This window comes from Pezoporus flaviventris, unplaced genomic scaffold, assembly GCF_033815535.1.
Source record: "Pezoporus flaviventris isolate CSIRO_AGI_PZ_B2104156 unplaced genomic scaffold, CSIRO_AGI_Pfla_v1 ptg000047l, whole genome shotgun sequence".
Taxonomy (NCBI): Eukaryota; Metazoa; Chordata; class Aves; order Psittaciformes; family Psittacidae; genus Pezoporus; species Pezoporus flaviventris.
In genome coordinates, this window is record NW_026892595.1 from 16,566,679 (window position 1) to 16,588,343 (window position 21,665).

The window sequence follows — 21,665 nt, forward strand, 5'->3', positions numbered from 1 at the left end:
ATAATTGTGAATTTTCCTACAGGATTCAGACACCTGCCCACAGAAGCTTCTGAAAGAGCATTCCTCTGTTTACGAAGGGACTTGTAGCACACTTTCAGCAGAGTCAGACTGGTTTTATTTGCACTGGGGAATTACAACTTTTAAGCATAAATAACCTGAACATTCTGCAGCTTGCAGAATTTACTCAAATATTACTGGCTCTTCTAGTCAATAGTTAACAGGCTTTTTTTATGGCAAATAGAAAACCAGTTCAAATGCAAAGGAAACAATTTAATGAGAACATACTATATTTGAATAATATACAAGTGTACATTTTAAAACTGTAACTGCCTGGCAGATCAGTTTCTATGTTTGTAAATTGAAAGATAATGTTACATTAAATGAATTAAAAGAATTACTCTATTTAAAATCCCAAATGTATTTTGCAATCTGATATATTGCATTTATTATGATTCCTTCTTGCCAGCTATGGAGACCTTCTCTTGTAAAACTCAACCCCAGTGAAAAACACCCATACACAATTTTTGCCATTTTTTAAATAAAACAAGCATGGGAAGTGTCTTGGGCCTGATTCCTCACTGTGCCTCCCACCCATTATTGTAATGAACCAAATAGGTTTTATACTGCAATTTTTAAATTGTCTCTTTATCTTTTGTATTCACAAAAAGGAAACACATGTAAGGAATGAAAAACACCATATTTTTCAATAAACTATTCATTAACAGGAAACAAGCAAAGAAAAAATTAAAAATGGGTAATTTGGAGTACCCAAAGGAAAGGGATTATCAGTCTGAAGAGAAACTGCTGTTTGAAGAATAGCTGGCATAAGCCTTTGCCATTCTTGGAGTTGTTGGCATTTCGTTTCAATATATAATAAAGAAGTCACAGTCATATTTTCAGATGCTTTGATTTCCTGTTCCTGTATCTTCATACACGTCTAGGAAAGAACACATATATATGTATTTATATATATATAAATCAGTTGTCCACAATGATGTCTTTCTTTTCTTTAAAAAACACTATTGCAAACCTATAAACAAGCCAGCAGTTCTAAACACAAAAGTAGTTTTTCAGCCTGAATGACAGTTTTGGGGCATTTGACTGAATTTTTAGTATGTGTAAGAACTAGAGCTGTTACACATACTAGAGATCTTACGCATCTTGAAAAGATAGGATGGGTCTCAGCCATAAGTAATATAATGGCTAATATCCCACCCCACGCTGCTGCTTTTTCAGTACAGATATTTCAAGTTGCTCATATGTTATCAGCGATAATGTGCTGGAGCACCTTCTATAGGGTAACGATAGGCTGAGTCAGTGTAATACGCACTACAAAGCCCGCGCTGAAATGCCTGGCAAAGGTTTGCATCCTCATTGCTCTTCAGCAGTTGGCAGAGCAGAAATTTCTGAAATGGTTAATGCTTGAACCGAGAGAAACAGCACATATGTGAGGAGAGGGAGATGATGTAAATTTATTTTCATATGATGTGAAAATGAAACCTAAGTTACAAGCAGTTTCTGCTCACAGAAGAGTTGTAAGCTGTCAGTGGTTACGTATAAAAGCTGCCTAAACTTCTTGCTCATTAACTCTTACGGCCATTTTCAGATTTCTTTCATATGTGAAAGAGCTTGTTGCCCAGTTGCTCGTTGGATTTATATTTAGCTGAAGAAATGTGCATTAAAAAACAGCTTAGGAGAGTGTGTTTAATTAAATGGTTGAGTATGTGACAGTCGTGTAACACTCTGTGACTGTTGAGCCCAAAGATGGAGCAGAACAGTTTCTTTAAAAGCTGATGTTGTGTTTTCCCTTTGATTATTTGGAAGAGCAGGGGAGGCACATCTGCAAAAGACTTTCGTGAACAGGGACTCATATCACCATGCAAATGTAAAAGCGCAAATCCAGCTATCATCTCAGCTCATTTTTTTTTTTACTGCAATTAGGGTATTAGTCTGTCAAAACCAAAGAGAGTTTAAAATAGCTTCCAGCGGTATTTTTACTTTATAGAAGCTGGGCCACATCTAAAAAGTTGTAATTATTCAGAGTGTCAGAGGCATATGTGCATGTGTGGATGAATGGATAAAAAGGTTGATAAAAACATAAGGGAAAGTTGAAAGGAAAAGCTATTTCCATAGTGCCAGGCATTCTCTAGTCTGTGAATTTCCTGGTACTGTCACCGGGATTTCTAACAGCAAGAGAGAGACCATTAGCTAACACTGCAGAAATTAGATTCAAAGAGAGGATCTGGAAGATTCTCAGACTTAAATCTGAGAAAGAAACTGTTTTTATTACTTTTCTTTGCACATTAATTCTAACATATTTATGACGCTAGAGCAGTTCCAGTTAGAACCACTGTGAATAAGAGTAAAGTGATCGCTTTACCAACAAACCTGTTTGGTGCCCATAATATCAATTCTTTTGGTGTTTACAAAGAGAAATTCCTGCCATAAGCAGAGTGCAGGCAAGTTCTTTATAAGTTTTCCCATGAATGTTGCTGATTACTGTACAGATGGCTGCATACCAAGCCTGTGGGATCCATCCATAAGCAATAATTACTTTGCACTATAGGAGTTTGGAATTACTTTCCCAGCTCAATTCTCAATTCTGTGGTGTTTTGTTTTTTCCTCATATGGAATGCTGAAGCATCCTGCTGCAAGTATCAGTATCGACTTAGCTGGCATTTATTTACCACTTAGAGTGCTCCTTTGTAGCACATCAGGAATTGGAAAATTCATGAAAGTGGTCTTTCTAATCTGAGAAGTTTACCCATTATCATGTCTAGCAGATTTTATTAGTGAAAATTTTGTTCTTACGTTTCTTTTTTTAACATCTTGATGTATGAAAAAAGCAGCAAAATGGGTTTATGCAAATGAGTCCTTCCCAACTACAGAATATGTTTTGCAAAGTTTGAGTCAAAATCCGAGCTGTCACAAAGTTCAAGCTACCTTTGCTTTGAATTTATTCCTTTTTTAAAGGTGTAATGTACTTGTGAGAAAGTTGAGAAAGAAGACATGTAGGAAGAAGAATAAGAAAAGTTTTACTTTATGAATGCTGTATTTTACATCTGGTTTAATAATCATCTTAAGTTTCAAAGTGAGGAACTCCAGAGCAAAAATGTCATTACTAATTCATTATTGCTTTCTCACTGATCAGTTTGCTTTTACAAGCATAGTTGCATGTTTGCACACATAATTTGGACACATAGTTGAAGATGAAACCTGCACAAAGTTTTTAATAGTGTAAGTACTGAATGCTAATGCAGTCACATAAACATTATCATTATTCAGCCAACTGATTAATATATTGGTAAGAGTGTGTGTTTTCAACCACAAAAGAATGAGAACACATCATAAAAACATGGAAAATGTAATATAAAAGGCTTGTTACCAAATAGTCTTGTGTGCTGTTCTTGATTTGTAAGAAAGGCTGTCGATATTGACAACAGGTTTATGGCAGCTGTACTGCAATTACAGAAACTTTACAGTGTATTCACTCTTCTTATGCCAAGTGCTATGAAGTAGGTGATTTGAACAAAACCAGGACTACCAGACACTAAATGCATAAGCACAACGTTCTGTGGTCTTTCTGGTATTTAACTCAGCAAAAGTGCTTCTGTGGAGTTCCCAGGCAGGGTACTGCAGAACAAGAATCCTTTTCCTCTAAACCATTAGTTAAGATACAAATGAAGACATCGCTCACTCAGGTGACTGAGCACTGTCCATTAGTATCTCAATGACCATTTTAACAACCAATGGTTACTGATCAGCTGGCCAGTTTCAGCACTACAAAAAAAGCCCTCTTACTCTACTTGGCACATGGCTGGCAGGCCTGGAAGCTGTACTGCTGATTAAGCTGCTTTGATTGATGATTTAACCTGCTCAGTGGAAAGTGCTTGATGTCTCAGTGCTGTGATATTGTAGCCTCTTAAAACATTTGGGAATTTTCGTTTGAAATTGTCTGAAGATCTCAGCTTTTTTTTTTTTTTTTTTTTTTCACACATGATGAAACAACAGACTGGAGTATTAAGGAAAAAGTAGGGATTGAATAGGAAACAGTGGAGGAATTGATGTGGCTCACACCTGTTTTCCTTCTTCACTCTACTCTCACTGGAATCAAAAACACCAGCTACCAAAATGTAAATTGTTCTGGTTGCAAAAGTATTTTTCTTTGAGCTACCACATAAATGCACAGAGCCTCTAACTTACTGTTGACGGTCTTGTTTCAGCTGGTCTGGAATATGCTGAATAACTTCATAAACTGTACTAAGCATATCCTGGCCTGGAACAAAGTCAGAGCCATGAACAGTTTGACTTGAAACCTAGAAGTAGCAAAGAGTATTCCTACTGTAAGTACAAATGGGAAAAGAATCAACAGAATTTAAACTCATAACTGCCTTTTTTTTCTAACTTTTGCCTATGAATGCCTTGCATATGGGTTTAACAGTTCATCTGCCAGTTTACATTTCATTTTGATTAAGTTGTCATCACGTTTATAGTAACACAAGCAATAGTTTTAAATTCAATCAGGATCTTAGATTTAGGATGCAGCTCTTGCATTTAATACAGTGAGTATTTCATATTAGTGTACCAAAAGTCAAGGAAGGAACATTTAACAGAGAGAAGCAAGAAAACAGATAATAAAAAGGAGAAAATATCCAGGGAAAGGGTTCAGCATGAAACTCCCACCAACATGTCAAAGAGAGGGAAATGAAAGGAATTTCCATAAATGAAGTAACATGGAAATGTCATTGTTCAGTATGTTAACTATACGAATCTGCTCTTATGTTAATATGAACCTCCAGTTCTTCATTATCTCCACTTATTATTTTTTTTTCCTTTTTCTGCTAACTGAAATGAATCAGTGGATCAATGCTGACTTTATCTACAATGCTGTAAATCTGAGTAACAATGTAAATCAGTGGAGTTTCTCCCATTTCTTGCAATTTTACTGGATTTAATTGCTTGTGCAACCATTCTGTTGTCCTTGTTACTTTTTTGTCCCTCCTGACCTACTAATGGCCTGATTATGTAATAATGTGACTTTTTGATATGACCAGCCTAAGGGGTATCACAGTGTGTTTAAGGCTGTGATGATTTAGGGCCTGATCTCCATGCTCAGTAAGCCTTCTACGGTCACAAATTTTACAGATACAGTCCACCTCCTCTGTTTTCTTGAAGCCTTTTATTTCTGCTGCTGTACAAGTATGTCCTCTCCACTAACCTTTATGATAGCACTGCAGCCCTAGAAGTTTCTATTTCAATCATCTAACCCCAGCAAAGGGTTTATTAATCTATGACTATCTTTGCTAATACATCATGTATTATGCTAGCTAATCATAATAACAAAACAGGTAAGACTGCTAATGTGACCCTGTCTGATCATATTTTAAGACCTCTTCCTTACCTGACCATATGGATGTGCTCCAAAGGTCCAAGATTGTATTGCCAGGAATTTTTTCTAGCAGAGGGAAAGTGCTAAATTTTATGGCCCTGTTTCTCATTTTTTCTTTGTCCTTTTACACACCACATCAGAATGATCTCCAACTGCTATACAGTAATGTCAGCAAAGCCACAATGCAGAGAAGTAGCATATGTAGCAGGATTCTTCTGCTAGCAAAATTTGTGTGCTTAAATCCTCCCCCACAATACATGAAGCTAACAAAATAATTCTTCTGAAAAATAGCTAAGCTTTAGTTCACATGTTTTTAAAGTGAAAACTTTAAATACCCCCTTGAGGCTTTCCTCCACTGCCAGAGTTGTATGTTGCATGAGCAGCAACATTATGGTCAAGGGAGAAAATGGCATCAAAATATTTTATTTGCTTGTGTGACACAAGTGGTTCAGTGCTTCCTATCTACACAATACTACTAATATTCTTTTAATATAGGGTAGATGAAGTGAGATTGTTGTCTTTAGAGGGTTTTTTTGTTCCTTACTGTATGATGTTGATACAAGTACTAAACTAATAACACAGTAAAGAAAGAGTAAGTACTAGGTAAACAACAGCCATGAATACGGTGTAATAGAGACCAGCAAAAAGCAACAGAGCAAACTGACAGAAGGATTCTAGTACAGATATTTAGTACACCTTAAGAAAGAGAAATGAAACCATCAGTTTATGATGTAAAATCACCTACCCTAGAACCACTGGCAAGATCAGGAATAGCCACAAATTCATATATTCCAAAATCATCCAAAGCACTTTCATGTCCTAAAGTTAGAACAAACAAACATGAAAAAAGGTATTGAGGTGTAATATGAACGTGGAAAATCATGACTGGTAAAGCAACTTGGCCTAATTTTTGAAACATCCAAATATTAGGTGTTTGATCTGCTTTAAACCACTTCCCTGCCAAGCTCCAAAGCTGGCGTGGATAGATTCAGGACAGCTGCACAGCAGCATGCACAGTGCTTGGCACCTTGGGCCAAGTGAGGAGCCTCCTGTAACCTCAGTAACAGTCTGGTACAGCCGTTGGAACTCTCTTTGCTGGAAGGCTAAACAGACTGATTTACTTGTATTTCCCACAGAAAATAGGCATAATCCATAAACTCAGCACCGTAGTGAGGCAGTACCACCTGAATCTTTTATAATGCTGAGACTAAAAAAAGGGGAATGTGATACTAATAGGTGCTACATTATTAAACCAGTTGACAAACTGTATCTGGGACTTCAGATACAACTTGTAGTGAGGGTGGGAGTCTCTTTCTCTACCCTCCAACTGTCCAGATCTGAGACTCTTAGCTGTCTCTTGGGCATCACTCCACAACAAAGGCTGCAACACTAAAGATGGTGCTGAGATTTACTCCTCCAATACCACTTGCTAGAGTCAAGGAGCCTCTGTGATCAAGTGAAATTTTTACGTACCTAAGCTTCGTATACTTCCCTACCCTCTTGTATGCAGCAGCTTATGGCCTGCTCTGATGCTTTGGTAGAAAGGAATGTGAGTAAAAGTGCTACCCTTAGAAAGGATGGCCGGGCTCCAGCCTCCTTGTGCAGGATCATGTGGGAAGGATTGTGGAGGGAAAAGAGGCAATGAAAAAAACACACTGGGTCCTGATAACATAGAGAAATGTAGTACTGAACATGGTAGAGGCTAAAATGTATATACTGTATGGTTATATTTTTATCTTACAATTTTGATATCAGTTGGTGCCATGAACATTTAGAATTGTGATCCTCCCATGCTGTATCACCTCTCACTATCCCATAGTAACACTAATTGACCTCATATTGGTGTGAAGAGTGGAATAGAAGTGATCCTAATACCAGAATAAGCAGCTAGATTTCAAGACAGAGTATGTGCTGCTGTGAACTCCAGGCATGTACTAAACTCACAATGACCTGTTGCCATTTTGGTTTTATCTTAAGTAAGCTAGCACAGAAATATGCAACCCAAGTTAAAAACATACTTCCTTTTCTTTGCTTCTTGCTTTTTTATGTGGAGATGCCATTTTTCTGCAGGAATGGATTACGCTCATGCTTCTTTTATTAGTATTACCTGAAAATGTATGCGCCTTTCTGTAATCAGCCTCTGGCCTAGAAAACATAAACATGTTTTTCAGTTTGATGTCATAAGCCAAGGAAAGAAAATTAATATAAAAAAAATTGCAATTCTCTTGATAGGAATGACTTGACATAAGAATTATTTATTTTTTTACCTTCTCTGCAGCTTCTGTTGTATCACTGAAAAGAAGAAAAAAAGAACTATTATTCTTTTTGCCCTAATGGTCCAAAAGAAGAGCTGGAGCGTACTTAACTTTTACATACCTTTATGTGGCTGGTATCTTTTCCATATGAATAAAAAAGCCATAGCTAGGATCAAAAATAATGAAATTCCTGTTATTACTGCAAGAGATGACAGAGATTTTCCCTTCTGGGCCAGCTTTTCCAATCCTGTGACAAAGCAGACGAGTACTGTATTTAGTCTCTTGTTCTGTACAATGTGGTACAATGACACTGAAAAATACACCTTTTGAAATTCATATGAACCTAGTAAACCTGCACAGAGATACAAAATAGATATACAATTTGGGTTTGTGTGAATTGGTAATATTTCCTCCCTCCCACCATATCTCCTGAACTGGAAGAGCAATGATACGCATATGAGTCCAGAACTGGTTGGCACGTAGAGCTAAATGAAGGTCAGTAAATGTAATTCACAAATTGCAGCATCACAAAAAGGAGACGCATATTCTAATTTTAGGCATAGATAAACTGAACTGCCAAAAAATTAGGTGACACTTACGTGAGCAGTTTGTGCTAGATGGGAGAGAACTCCTCCTAGCTGTAGGAGCGGTAGAGTATCAGGGGATAACTGAACTACTGTGTTTTTTCTAAAGATTTTCAGATCACTGACAGTTTGGTTACTTATCAAATCCCATCAGAAGTCAATAAATTATGTTTATTTGTATTCATATCTAAATATATCCAAAGTATTTTTTCCTCTGCTCAGATAGTTATGCATTAGCAGCAGTTTTCCAGCAGGATTTACTGACAGAACACAAACACCATATGTATATAATTACATATACAAAAGCACGTGGAAAGCATTTGCGTAGAATTTGCAAATACAGCAATGTAAAAGTTAGGAAACACCAGACATATTTTCTTCTGCCCTCTCAGTTTCCTCCTTTAGCTCTGAATCATGCAGAAAACCGTGTAATTAAAGGCCATGTCACAATCCATACAGGTAAATTAATATTGTGTATTTGTCAGCAGCAGCTTTATTAATCAATTCAAATATGCATTATTTAGCTGGATATGTTTCCAGTACTTGGATGAACTTCTGTGCAGAGAGCTAGCATTGCTCACATCTACCTACACCTCTGTGTAATTCACCAGCAGTTTGCTGGCTGCATGTGCACCTGTTGTACCAAAGATTAAATATGTGGATTTCAAACCAGACACATCCCAAAGGTATGGGATTTCCTGATGATTTTTAGCATTAATTAGGCTGCTGTTTATAGCATGATATAAGTGAGTTTCAGTTCCTTAGGTGGGGGAGCTGTGTAAGGTCTTCTGAAATACCAGAGTTCCTGTTGCTGCTGACAACGGGGTTTCCAGTATTTTGAAAGGCACAGTCCAGTCTCTATATCTAGGATTATGGGGACAGGGAAAAGGGCTCTGAAATAATACACATAGTCTTTGCATTTTCTTTCACCAATAACCAGAATGTTTAGTTTTAAAGTACAGTTTTCTCAATGTAAAACTGTAACTCATCTTCCTTCGAGCATAGAGAAAGCCATGGATTTGTAATGAGTCCATAAGTCAGCCTGAGTGATGGACATCTGCTCTCCTTGTTTACTTGACTAACAAATGGCTGAACTCTTTGTTCTGCACAAGTGAAATTGCTTTGTTAAATTTTATAAAAGGCAACATAGTCTATCTATCTTATTGAACATTAATAGCATACATTCCTTATCTGAAAATACTTGTATTGATCTGTATTAGCAAGAGGTAGCCGACTTCCTCCATATCTTGTTCTTTGATGTACGCTTCTGGAGGCTTCCTGTAAAACTGCTCTGTTGCTGTTTAACATGATCTGATACAGGAACTAATGTTATAATTCATGAGAAATAAAGGTGTTCGTTCAGTGGAACCTAGGAGTCAATTCATAGATTCATAAATATGACAGTGAAATAATTTTTATGAATAGATTGTAATAAAACTACTGCATTGTTATCATACACTAAAACTAAGGTTCTTGTAATACAGAACCATACTGGTAAAATATTAAAGACCTTCATTGCTGGTGAGTCTGCACCTGGTTATTTTAGTCAGTGATGTATGCTGAAACTATCCCGTGTACTGGCGAGCCCCAGGGCTCACAGCTCCTGAAAGCTGTGGGACTGCGAGCCTTGGACTAAATCTGCCCTGGGGAGGGAAGGCTTACCTCAGCATTCAGCAGATTTCCGTACCATCCTCTCCATTAATCTTCATCATTTTTAAAGGCAAAAAGTAAGAAAGAGAGTAAGAGACATACCATTCTGCCATGTTACTTGATCAGATAAGGTTTGCCTACCGAGAAAGTTTTTCTGCTCAAGGGATAAAGCTCCAAATGGCCAAATATATTTTAGTGTCAAACTCCCATAAAGCTTCAGCATCTTGGTGGGTCTTGTCCCAAGCCATGTCACATGGTAAGGAAAACCAAGATCCCACTGAAAGGCCAAAATCCCCTTTGCTACATTGTTGGCAAGACCTAACTTCTGATACATATTCTCTCTCTAAGAATTATTTCCTTTTTCTGGGCTTAATAGTTGCAGCAATGATTTAATGTTCTTACCTACAGAAGTAACAACAACTGTGAAATGAGTTTCATCTCGTTTTCCAGTCACATTGTTGAAAGCGCGGCACATGTAATCTATTGTCTTCTGGGCCACTTTATCGGATACAACTTCCAGGTGGGGCCCGTATTTGATGACATGAGTGGTATTGTCAGCCCTTTGAATCCATGAGTAAGTATTTGGTGGGTTTGAATCTGCTGAGCAGTCGAACAGTATAACTTCTCCCATGTCCACTGTAAACACTGCCCCTATATTCAGACCTTTATCTGATTTAACCCTAAGTCCATAAGGTCCATCTGCATTGAAAAAGGAAAGAAAAAAAAACATAAATAAAGAAAACACAGTGGAAAAAAAATAAAATCAAAGCATATAATTTAACTTTAAATAAAAGCATATACCTAAACTTAGACTTTTTAAATTAGGCTGGCCTTTAGAATGTCTGGCATTGGATTCAAGCATTTCAATTAAAAGGCTTTCAGTTCAAGAACTTGATCTGTACTAGGTTTATGTCAGACTACACCCACTGAATACTGATCTAATCACTGTTTAGGGAAAAAGCACAGGTCTATGCATTGTTCAGTATGATAAAAAGAACAAAACCTGAAAACAGTTTGAAAAGCTGTGGAGTAAAGGAGCAGGTATTCTTCAGGGGCATATTTGACCCTTTCTATTTAAATGCCAAACTTATTGGTATAAGTAATTACTCTGCACATTTAAGTGAACAAATTAGCCTAGAAATATATAAATATTCACTGTAATACTTTGCAGAATAATAACTATTTGGGGAACTATCCTGCAGGTATCCTAGATTGCGGTGGGCCTTAGATAACTTCAGAAAAAGTTTTCTATGAATGCCTGCTAAAACAAACTTAAAACTTCCCCCCCACTTTAGTAGCCTTGTAATATTTTCAACATCTAGGTCATTTCAGATCACGGAGATTTTATATCTTTACATGTTAAAATCTATTTTTACAAGAATTTAATTATAGAAATTAATGTAGCAAATATAATAATCAAAATGTGCCTTATTAAATTACCTTTTCCAGTCAAAAAAACTAATAATTTTAATGTTGCTTATTCCCTAAGGGCTTACATGCATAATCAAAAAAGCACAGACCTAATAATGACAGAAGCCAAAAGAAGAAAACATGCAGAACATCCTTTTGGTAGGATCCCTGAAGTTCAGTGAAGGGGCTGACAAATGCCTCACACAGAATGGCATTTCAAAAAGGTAAGTCAGTATTATGTCCATGGTACACAGTTCAATCAGGTAATATTTCCACCTTCCTACAGTTGTCTGGAAGCATTAAGATAATGTAGCTGAGTTGGGATGGGAAATTCCCTGCTACATGAAGTGGCACTGTAACATTTCAGGCTGTTTTTCATCAGGAAATTCAGGCTGATGTTAGACCTTCCTCTTAACACGCACACTTCTATTTATTGCCTGTCTTATTTTTATGAGACTGATTTATTCTTCAGGAACACATAGGCAAACAGCATGCAGCACAAAACAGGCACTTTGTGTGTGCCTTTGGGACTTTTTTGTGAAGGCTTAGACAAGACAATGCAGACTATCACACCATGACCTCAGTTTAGTCCACCTTTAGCCAAATATCCACATTTCACAACCTAAACTTGTCAAACTTTTTTATTTTCTCTACTTACTTCTTAGCTGTAAGCTTTACGCAGTCTCATTTTAAGGAAGGCCTAACATCATACATAATATTTACTTGGGAAATGCAGTACGGAGTCACTTCAGCATGAATTAGTGCTGCTCCCACCTACACTGTGGGGGCCATTCTGAAGAACTGAGGCATCTGGGCTCCTACTTCATAGGCTCTGCAGTTCCTGAGTTATTTGCTTTACTGTATCCAAGAGCCAGCTGACCCTGTAATGAGCATTTCTGGGAACTGCAGACCTATCACCACTACTTTGGCTTGGCAGACCTCACTCAGCTGCATGTTTCAGGGGACAGGAGCCCCTCTAGAACACCAGCTTCTCTCAGGAGCTTGCCTGTCACAGGTATTTACTTCCCTTTTTTCAGATGGGAAAGGAGAGGGATGTACTGAACTTCGACTATTTCATAACTGAAAGTAAAACCTCTCATGCACTATTTATAGGCAGAGACATGTTTTTTTTTTTTTCTTTTCAGAGTAATTCAGTGGTTCCTCATATCCAACATTTCTTTCTTAGAAGAATTAGCTTTTTTTTTTTTCTCACTGATAATACAACCCTTGATATAAGTGAAGAGAGATTAATGGTAAGAATAGCTGACTGGTCTCTGTGCCCTCTCACTATAGGGGAAATTTGCCCCAGCTTGCAAAAGAATCAGAACTAACTTCTGCTTTTTTATCAGTATCATAACAGTGTAGTACAGATAACACTTAACACCATAACTACACTTCGTGTGAAAGCTCCAAATTGAAATAAATAATTCTAAAAACACTGAGGCACACTGGCTGGGAAAGTACATTTGAAACAAACAAACAAAACAAGAGTTTTCTTAAGAAATAGTTAAATCTTAGCAAAGTCTGAAAAGTGGCATTCCTTGAGGAAATCAACACAAGCATTGGGTAAACCTTCTGCTTCGCCTGGATCTATCTTTTGCCTCTCCTGGGCATCACATACATTGGGATCCCTGACCGCTGGGTAGCTGAGGGACATACATGGCTTCAAGGATAATTCTAAAAGGCAGGTAATTAACCATTTCCTCTCTAGGACTGAATATATTCTATCTCTGAGAAGTCCCAAGGAAGGAAATCCCACTTAGTCTGCTAAATTCAACTCCATCAGCACAGCGCAACAGTTTCTGATGCAGCCTCCATGACAATAATTTGTTTCTGGGTCACGCTAATTTAATAGTCATGTTCTAGGGTGCATTATCACCACAGCTAGAGGGGAAGCAGAATAATATTAATGTGAAATGAAGAACAAAGCACTTTTGAGTCTCAGTCAAAACACAGTGACAGCCTTCATGGATCCCTTAGTTCTACTTCTCCTTTCTGGCATCATTCTCAACAGAAAGCTGCCTCTTGTCTCAGTAAAGCCAGTTAACTAAATGACTTGTAAAATAATAAATCATCTGTTCTGAGTAACAATTTACTGCTCTGTGGGAATATTTCCAATTGCTTCTATTGCCACGAGGCTGTTACTGTTTCCAAGCAGATGGCAGGTATTTACTGTGGTTGACCTTTTTTTTATCACCTCCAGTAACTCCCCCGCAGCAATGACATATGGTACATAGAGATCCCGGGGCCTGCTCTAGGTCATTATTGACAACTGGGAGCTGGGAGACAAACTACCCCTCAGGGAGAGGTTGCACTGTCTTACATGACCTCGTATAGCTCAGGAAGTAAGACTCCCAACTCCCATCACCAACTTGGGTATGGACAGTAGCGCAAGAGTTGCAGTCTTTCAGCAGTGCATTGTTTTCTCTAAATTTTTTTTTCCAAATTTTAAATTATGCACAAAGAAAATCCTCAGTTCTGATTAAATAAAAAGGATATTCTGAAAATGCAAATACTTTTAATGATATTTCCGCATGTGGAGAAAATCTGAGCCTCAAAGATTTTGGTACATACACAGACTTTCTGAGCTGGATATCACAATAATTCAAACAGCAAAAGGTTCCAGAAATGTGGACACTGAAGTAACTTTTAGATTTCAAAGTTCTGCTAAACAATGGCTCAAAAATAGGTTTTGAGTTTAGATCTTGGACAGATTTTTCAAATTTTCCAGAAAATGCATTCACTTGAGTGAGGGAGAAGGGAGGAAGCAGTACGGGAACTGCAGATGAAGGGCACGTACTTTGTCAGAGCAAGTGTCCCAGACAGCCATCTGTGGGGCCAGTCCTGTGTGGAACAGGACTGAAATGTGGATGTTGAACAGGCTGTGCCACAAGCAAAAGGAGCAGTCCGAAAGGTAGCGAGAGCGGGAGATATTTTTCTAGCCTGACCTGATTTAGCTGCATTGTAAGAAGGCTGCCAGGTTGTGCTGGACAGAGTGTCCCCGAGTTTTGTGCAGGTATTCTTTGAAGAGAGAGGTGTACAAGGCCCAGTCATAGTTCAATAAAGTGAGAAAAGCAGTAGAGCCAGGGCATTCATAGACATGCAGCTTTCATTCTTAGCACTTTCAGCACCCAAGTGAGCTGAGATTGTGACTACAAAAGCAGGCATTTAAAACCCTGCTAACTTAATGTTTTGCTTTTTTTTTTTTTTTCTTTTATTACTGCAGTAATGAAAAGTTAAAGCTCCATCAGTGCCGGTAATTTCCTTGTAGAGCATTTTTCATGATTCTTCTGTCTAATGTGATGGAAGCTCAGTTCACATCTGCCCTGTTCATGACTCTCTGCAGCAGCTTATTCACCTTCATGTCTGCATTGCTGTCAGTTATATAAGCTGCACCTAAGGGATAAGCTCTTGTCTATAAATATCCTTGTTAGCCTTTGCTAATTTAGGCAGTTTTTTCTCTTCTCCTGCTGCGGTGTAGAGACCCATACACACACTTCAAATGCAAGACACCCCCTTACCCAATTCTTACAAGTTGTAATTAAAAATAAGTAGCAGATGTATAATCAGAGATGAAAGGGGAAGGAGGAAAATATGACATAGTAAGAGGTGTAGATTCTGAGTATGCTAGTGGTGCAATCACACATCTAAGGCATGGTCTCCCTATGAGCTGCCAGCTGCCAGGACCTGGCAAAAGCAGGAGTGAGCCCCAGCCCTTGGCTGGACAGGAATGCTGTTCCAGCCCTTGCACTGTTCCATCCACACTGTGCCATTGGGTAAACTGGTTATGTCTGAACAGGGCTGGTGGCAAAGTAGGTCTGACTTGTCTGATTCCAGCTCTCCTCTGAGAAGGCCAGTTTGACTTCTGAGGATTAGATTGTGGTAAGGTCATGTACATAGCATGTGCTATTTGCAAATCTTGGAGGCACTGAGAGCTGATGTTACAGGAGGGGTAAGGAAGAAAATGAGGGTGCCCTCTTTAAGATTAAAGTATTATTGTTGAATGCTGATTAAGCCAATCTTCTGTTTTCTCCAACTCATTTAATTCATTAACTCAATCTACATTCACAGTTTATCAGGTGCTTTCATTTCCTGTCAAAATATATGGCTAGCTTATGGCGTACTCTTCTGCCAACATTGGCCTTTATGCAACTCTTCTTGCTCCCTCATGTTTCCCATTTGATGTGGAGAGCAAATACTCCTTTAGGCTCTGATTTTGCTAAACCAGACTGAGTTCTACAGGTCTCTTCTCGATTCCTTTCTGTGCTGTTTCTTTCTGGTTTGAAATCTGTGCTCTGGGATGTGCAGGGACTGCACGCAGTATTCTACATGTGGCCTCATCTTCTGCATGCTATTTCCTTGTTGGAAGTATCTTGCCAACACGCCCTAAAGTTACCTATGTCTTTCTCATACCTTAATCACACTATCACTTAACAGACACCTTGTGACAGCTCGATCACCCAGGTTTACTACCTCAGTTATTTCCTAACATATCTCCATCTTACCAGCAGAAGTTCATGTTTTTTATTCTCTAAATGTGGATGCCCATTTATTTTTACTAAAAAATTTCATACCAGTCCTATTACAGAGTCATTCAGTCCTCCTAGTTTAATGTCACAGGTGACCTTCATTGAGATACTCCCAATCTTTATGCTGATGTCATTAATGAGGTATTAAAAAAGGCTGGACTCAAAATGATCTTGAGGAAAACCATTAATACCAGTCCTTCAGCCTGGTAATTCCTGTACTTAGCTTTTTGACATTCTTTCCTGTCTCCATTTTAAACAATATTTCCATGTATACCCATCTGATGATTATTTTTTTTTCCTTTGAGTCACATGTCCTCCAAATCTGAAGATATCTGTACTGTGGAATTCTTGAAGTTCCTGTTTGAATTCTGCAGTTCAGACTTTCTTCACAACTATATAACAATTAAAGCTGTTACAAACAAGCTTAATTCGAATATAAGCTCACATATAATGTTGACTCAACTGTTTTCTTCCTGTTTCCACAGTTAGAGGCACTCTTTCCAGCCAGATCATTTATGCAAAGGTAATTATGAATATTTCATATACTCACAATATATGGTGGGTGCAATTATCTCACTTTCCATTGCACTGACAGGGTTAGATACCAGACAGCTGTAATTCCCAATGTCTTCTTTTACAACAGGAACAATTAGAAGTGTAGCATTGTTCGATGAAAAGGTGTAATTAGGGCCAGCATGGAGAGGCTTCCCATTTTTCATCCACTGGTAAACTACCCTTGTACCTTTACCCATGGTACATTTTAAGGTAATATTCCCTACATACTCCACTACTCCTGAAGATGGTTCAGTATGTACAATTGGCTTTGTGACAGGAACTGTAAAATAAAGTGATACAGAGTTGTAAAAGTGACAAGCCAGTATATTACAGTTTTCCTTGTCAAGATGATATAAATAGCAGTCAACATCCTCCCCAGAAAGTACTTGCATTTCAAATTTTATTTATTAAATGTGGTTAAAAAAGAAGGTTGAATTCTCAGCTGGTAACTGTAAGAATTGTTCTGGAATATAAATATTATAAATATTATAAATTTATATAATATTATATATAAATATAAAGCTAGAGTGTATATACTGGTACGAGGACAAGGGCTGCAGTCAGGTGTATAGTGACCTCTGGCTCCTACCTCATAAGCAAATCCCTGAGGCCACAGAAATGAAAAGAGTGCAAAGCATGACTGCCCACAGCTCACTGTGGCTGCCCACAGCTTTGCTGACACTGGGCACTGCTGAAATACACTGTCAGTCCAGATGTGAGGATGACTGCAAACTGGGATGGGTATGGGAGTTAAATGACAGCTACAACTTTGGCATGACACCATGCAATTCTTTTCATTATTCCAAGCCCAACTGTTTCAGGGCTCCCTCTGTATAATCCATAAACTACAGTAGCCTCCTGACATTCTTTTAGATCATTCTTTTTTATTTCTCCCCCTGCTTTTTTTTTTCCTCATGATTGGGAGCACAGCAGAGCCTTATGAAACCTTATTTTTTATAAGTTTCTCTAATTTCACATTGATGGTTTCTCTACCTCTTTAATTTTTTACATATGACCCAGAGACATTAGTCAATACATTAATTTTGTTTAAAGTTGACATATTTTAGCATTCCCTCCAGCAGCACTAGACGACAACATAATTGTTAGTATTTATTAATGTATGGTTGCATCAAATTATCCAGTATTGTAACTGGATACTAAGAAACAGAACTTTAAAACTATTGCTATTTTATTTTCAAAATGAAGATACTACATTTTACTAACTTACCATCAACAGCTACTTGAATCTTTTGACTGGCAGTTATTGTCCCATTTCCACGGACATTGACTTTTACAATATAATTGCCCTCATCAGTGATACGCAATGGATGGATCATCAAAGATGCATTCGGTGGTATGAGAGTAAACTTGTGCTGGAATTCCAAGTCTGGCACTACTGTTTGATTTACAGAGCCAAGCAAGTATTTTGGATTACTTTGGGGTCCCTCAAAAAGCCAAATTATCTGTATTTCAGAAGCTGTAGCATTGAAATTGTAGTCAACAGTAAGATGGAGTGGTTGCCCCTCAATACCATGGACGGTATGAGATGGAACTGTCAACTTTAAGGCTGAACAAATACCTGCATAAGAATGAAAGAACAAACAAATAAGCAAACCCAAACCACAAATGGAAACCCTGGAAAACTCAAATGAGAAACTGTCACAAAGATTTGTAAATGACTGGTTAAAAAATCTGTCCGTATCCCTATTCTTTCTGCATGACATTGCTCAATTTTGGGGTTTATTTAGCTGTCAGTAAGCAATTGTGCTGTAGAACAAGAAGCCAGTAACAGCTGCAGTATAATCATAAAATATGTATAACAAATATTTCTCACAGATCTGTTTGTGCAGAAAATTAGCAAAAACAGAGCAGGAATAGCAAGCAGTAGGATTACTGGTACTACCAGTATAGAAGGTACCACCATCATAAAGTAAGATAAAGAGAACTGTAAACTTGATTTCTTCTCAGTTAAAAACTGTAATTAACTTTGTTCCATTTGATTCATGGGGAAAAGTGGCTCCATGTAACAGCTTGGAAAGAGACTTTGTTCTGCAGTTAAGGAAATGCTTTCAGCAAAGACCAGAGGTGGTGAGGGCAGAACTAATTCTTTCCTCTGGAGTCTGTTCAGGAGTGGCTTTGGGCGACTGAAGTTTTTATCGCTTTATCTGGGTCTGCTGGGGTGATTTCGTAGGGTGCCATCAGCATGCAGGAGATCCTCCATGACATGCAGAGTGAGGGGCAAAGCAGACTGAGGCTTGAAGAAATTATTAGATAATGGTGCTCTGTCAAAGGCAAGGGTTTTACAGAAGATCTCTTGCTTTCACAGAGATCAAATCTTTTGCAGTCTGGAATGTTCTTCATCAGAAGGGTTATTCTTCACTGAAAGGGTTATCTTCTTCACTAAAAGTGAAGGTGCCCGGGGAAGTGGTGGAGTTACTACCTGTGGAGTTACTACCTGTGGAGGTATTTAAAAGATGTGTAGATGTGGCACTTAGGGACACGGTATAGTGGTGGACTTGGCAGTGCTGAGTGGACTTGATGATCTTAAGGGTCTTTTCAACCTAAACCTTGGTTCTATGATTCTCTTCTTCCCTAATTTTGATTTTTAATTAAAATTGAAGACTGTTGGGACTAATCTTTAATTTTAATGGTGAAATCAAGCCAATATGCCAAACTCTTACTTCATTCTCATCAGGCACAAATTAAATATAATTTAAGCCTACATCTATAGCTTTCCAAATATAATATACATTTTTCCAAGACAACAGAATTCTGAAAACTAGTTTTTGTATAATGACCATTAAAGGCTGCACCAAAATGACCTCCATTTGGAGCTCAGTGATCTTTTCTTTGCTTCCATTTTACTTTGCTATCACCAGTACTGGTAAGCAAAACAGTTGTTGTTGACATAAAACAATGGCTGCAGCTTTAGTTTAAATAAGAAACTATGACATAACTTTTGAGTTTATGGCATAAACTGAAACCTGCATAGCAAGGTTTTATCATTAATTTAACAAGATCTCCTTGTCAAAGTGAATTTGGCTTCTCAACTGCTTTTCACCAGTGTTCACTCAGCTCTTCAGCTCTTCCAAAACCCCAAACTTGGTGTAAAATGTTCTAGATCAGTGACAATAGTTTTTACAATTTTTGCAAGTATATTAATTTATGCAAAAAAACCCAGACATTATGGACCAGGGAGTCTGCAGTTTAAATACCCCTATTTATACTAGGTAAGACTGAGGCATGCTCTTACCCAGTTTGGGATTTTTGTCCAAGAAAATGTTCCACTGAGTTTTGTTATTGCACCTAATTTTAGCTTCTGAGATCAATGTCTTTGGTGGGCTTGTGTCATGCCTCCAAAGCATTGATTGTTGTCATGATATAAAGTACAAGCTGCACATTTCCCATACTAAGAAACATGCACATCTGAGTAAGGGTATACAACGAGAATTCCTGGTGAACAAACATGTACTCTAAAGCATTCTGCTTCTACAGTAGCATCTCTTGTAGGATTTTAATAACAAATGTCCAATAAAGTGTTAATGTAGATAAAGTGCATATTCACTGTGTTTTTTACCACCTGGGGGTTTAATTTTTAAAGTAATCCAATAATTTTTATATAAACCTGCAATTATTATGAAACCTAAACTCGTGATGAAGTATTTAGCTCAAAATCAAGGAAACTAGGTGACTGTATATGAAGTTCACAAAGAAGGTAAAAGAAAAATTGTCCTTACACATGAATGTATAGAGGATGCACTACTTCACAGAAACAATTAAATATAGAAAAAGTCAATTACAATAGTTTGTATAAATATGTTTATCTAACATTTGATCACAGGACATTCCTGTCAAAAACCTACACTTTATCAGCCGCAAGAATAACAAATACATAACTTAGGAAAACTGCACCCAGATACCAAACAAATGTGCTATTAATGGGAAGACATTCTTCAGTTGATTGAAAGCTTCATTTAGTATCATCCAAAGTACCTTTAAATGTTAACTATAAATGTTCTATATTAACTATAAGGCATCCCAATGAAGTGGAAAATAATGTTATCGGCACTGTCTCAACATAATACATTTTTAAAGAGATGTGTAACTGTTTCTATGTAAACTTTGGTTCAGAACCTGCCCAGCCTTACAAGAACACACAATGTATATATTACTCAGTAAAATGTGACAATATGTATGCCATCTATGCCCATGTTTTATAACCAGATTATGTATAGCATTCATCTTTGTCAGCTGCTAAAACTTTATAGCTCCACACATAAACTGAGGTGACACTATCTACTTAAAAGCTTTTAGGCTACTTTCTTGATATGAAACATCTGACTATACAACAGAAATATCTTGAAATTTATAAAGATAAATTTAAAAAAAACAATTTGCATTTTCACAATGACAATCAAATATATTTCATAATGTTTCTTACCTACAAGCAGAAAATACAGTTTGCATTGTAAGTCCCAAAAGAAATTGGCTAAAGGGCTCCATGAAAGCATCCTGTCCCAGACAAATGCCACCTTCTCAGCAGTGCTAAGCCAGGGGTTGGACCTGCAGCTGCTCGTTTATTTGCTAGGGAAATCAGCAATGAGTTAACAGGCCCTATCCTGTCCCCTGCCTTATGTGATTTGAATATGTGTATACAAAGAACAAAGGGAGTGGAGCACCTGTTAGATGAGCACCCATCTTCATTGCCTCTGACTTTATCGTAACCCTCCCCTGGCAGTCGTAGCAAATACAACACAGAGTATAATAAATGGGGCACAGAATACAAAGTACATTGAATTAACAAAAATAAGTGAATGCAGCCAGTGTACAGGTTATATAAACATCCTTATTAACATCCTTTAGTTACAGTTTCATAAAAAATACCATACTAGTAGATGGTTCTGCTTATTTCAAGCTAGAATTAGTAGTCAGAATTTTCATCTTTTCCAGTGACAGCCTCTCCTTTTCTCTTATAAAAAATATTAATCAGCTACTAAAGAAAGAGCCTTGCTTACATATTTTTCCAGCACTTTCAAGCCTGTAACTTTCCAGTATTTTTTTTTTTTTCCTTAGCATAAGCATAACTCAGCACTGGTTTTGTTCCCTATCTCTTAAATAAGATGTAACATGAAGCGTCTATCAAGCATCTTCGAACAAAAAATCCTATGGCTGGAGTGGACAGCTTACTACAGTTGTTGAGTTAGCTGCTGATTACTGTTTATTCTGCATTAACTTACATTGGTTTAAATTAATACTAATGTATGATTTGGATGTTGTCCAAAGTTATCACCCA

General features: G+C 37.6%; 1 protein-coding gene across 2 annotated transcripts; it reads right to left on the minus strand.

The window, feature by feature from the left end:
- Positions 1–465: 465 nt before the first annotated feature.
- Positions 466–21,296, minus strand: HEPACAM2 (HEPACAM family member 2). 2 transcript variants are annotated; one of them, XM_061468478.1, is made up of 10 exons: positions 20,814–21,296; positions 17,601–17,951; positions 16,368–16,652; positions 10,281–10,577; positions 7,766–7,891; positions 7,657–7,681; positions 7,497–7,534; positions 6,135–6,208; positions 4,204–4,316; positions 466–937 (listed from the first exon to the last, which is right to left on the minus strand). In XM_061468478.1, the coding sequence occupies exons 1-10, from the start codon at positions 20,881–20,883 to the stop codon at positions 928–930; spliced, it is 1,389 nt and encodes a 462-aa protein (XP_061324462.1). In that variant the 5' UTR covers positions 20,884–21,296; the 3' UTR covers positions 466–927. The 2 variants fall into 2 exon arrangements, with proteins under 2 accessions (XP_061324462.1, XP_061324463.1); XM_061468479.1 differs by lacking the exon at positions 466–937 and having other exon boundaries at positions 4,200–4,316.
- Between the last annotated feature and the right edge of the window lie 369 nt (positions 21,297–21,665).

What these genes read in the sequence shown, in the direction of transcription:
- HEPACAM2 (XM_061468478.1), bottom strand. Translation starts at nt 20,883, where the DNA reads ATGCTTTCATGGAGCCCTTTAGCCAATTTCTTTTGGGACTTACAATGC. An exon ending in GATTCAAGTAGCTGTTGATG is followed by an intron (nt 16,653 to 17,600) that starts GTAAGTTAGTAA and finishes TTTATTTTACAG; the next exon opens with TTCCTGTCACAAAGCCAATT. An exon ending in AAGATACCAGCCACATAAAG is followed by an intron (nt 7,682 to 7,765) that starts GTATGTAAAAGT and finishes TCTTCTTTTCAG; the next exon opens with TGATACAACAGAAGCTGCAG.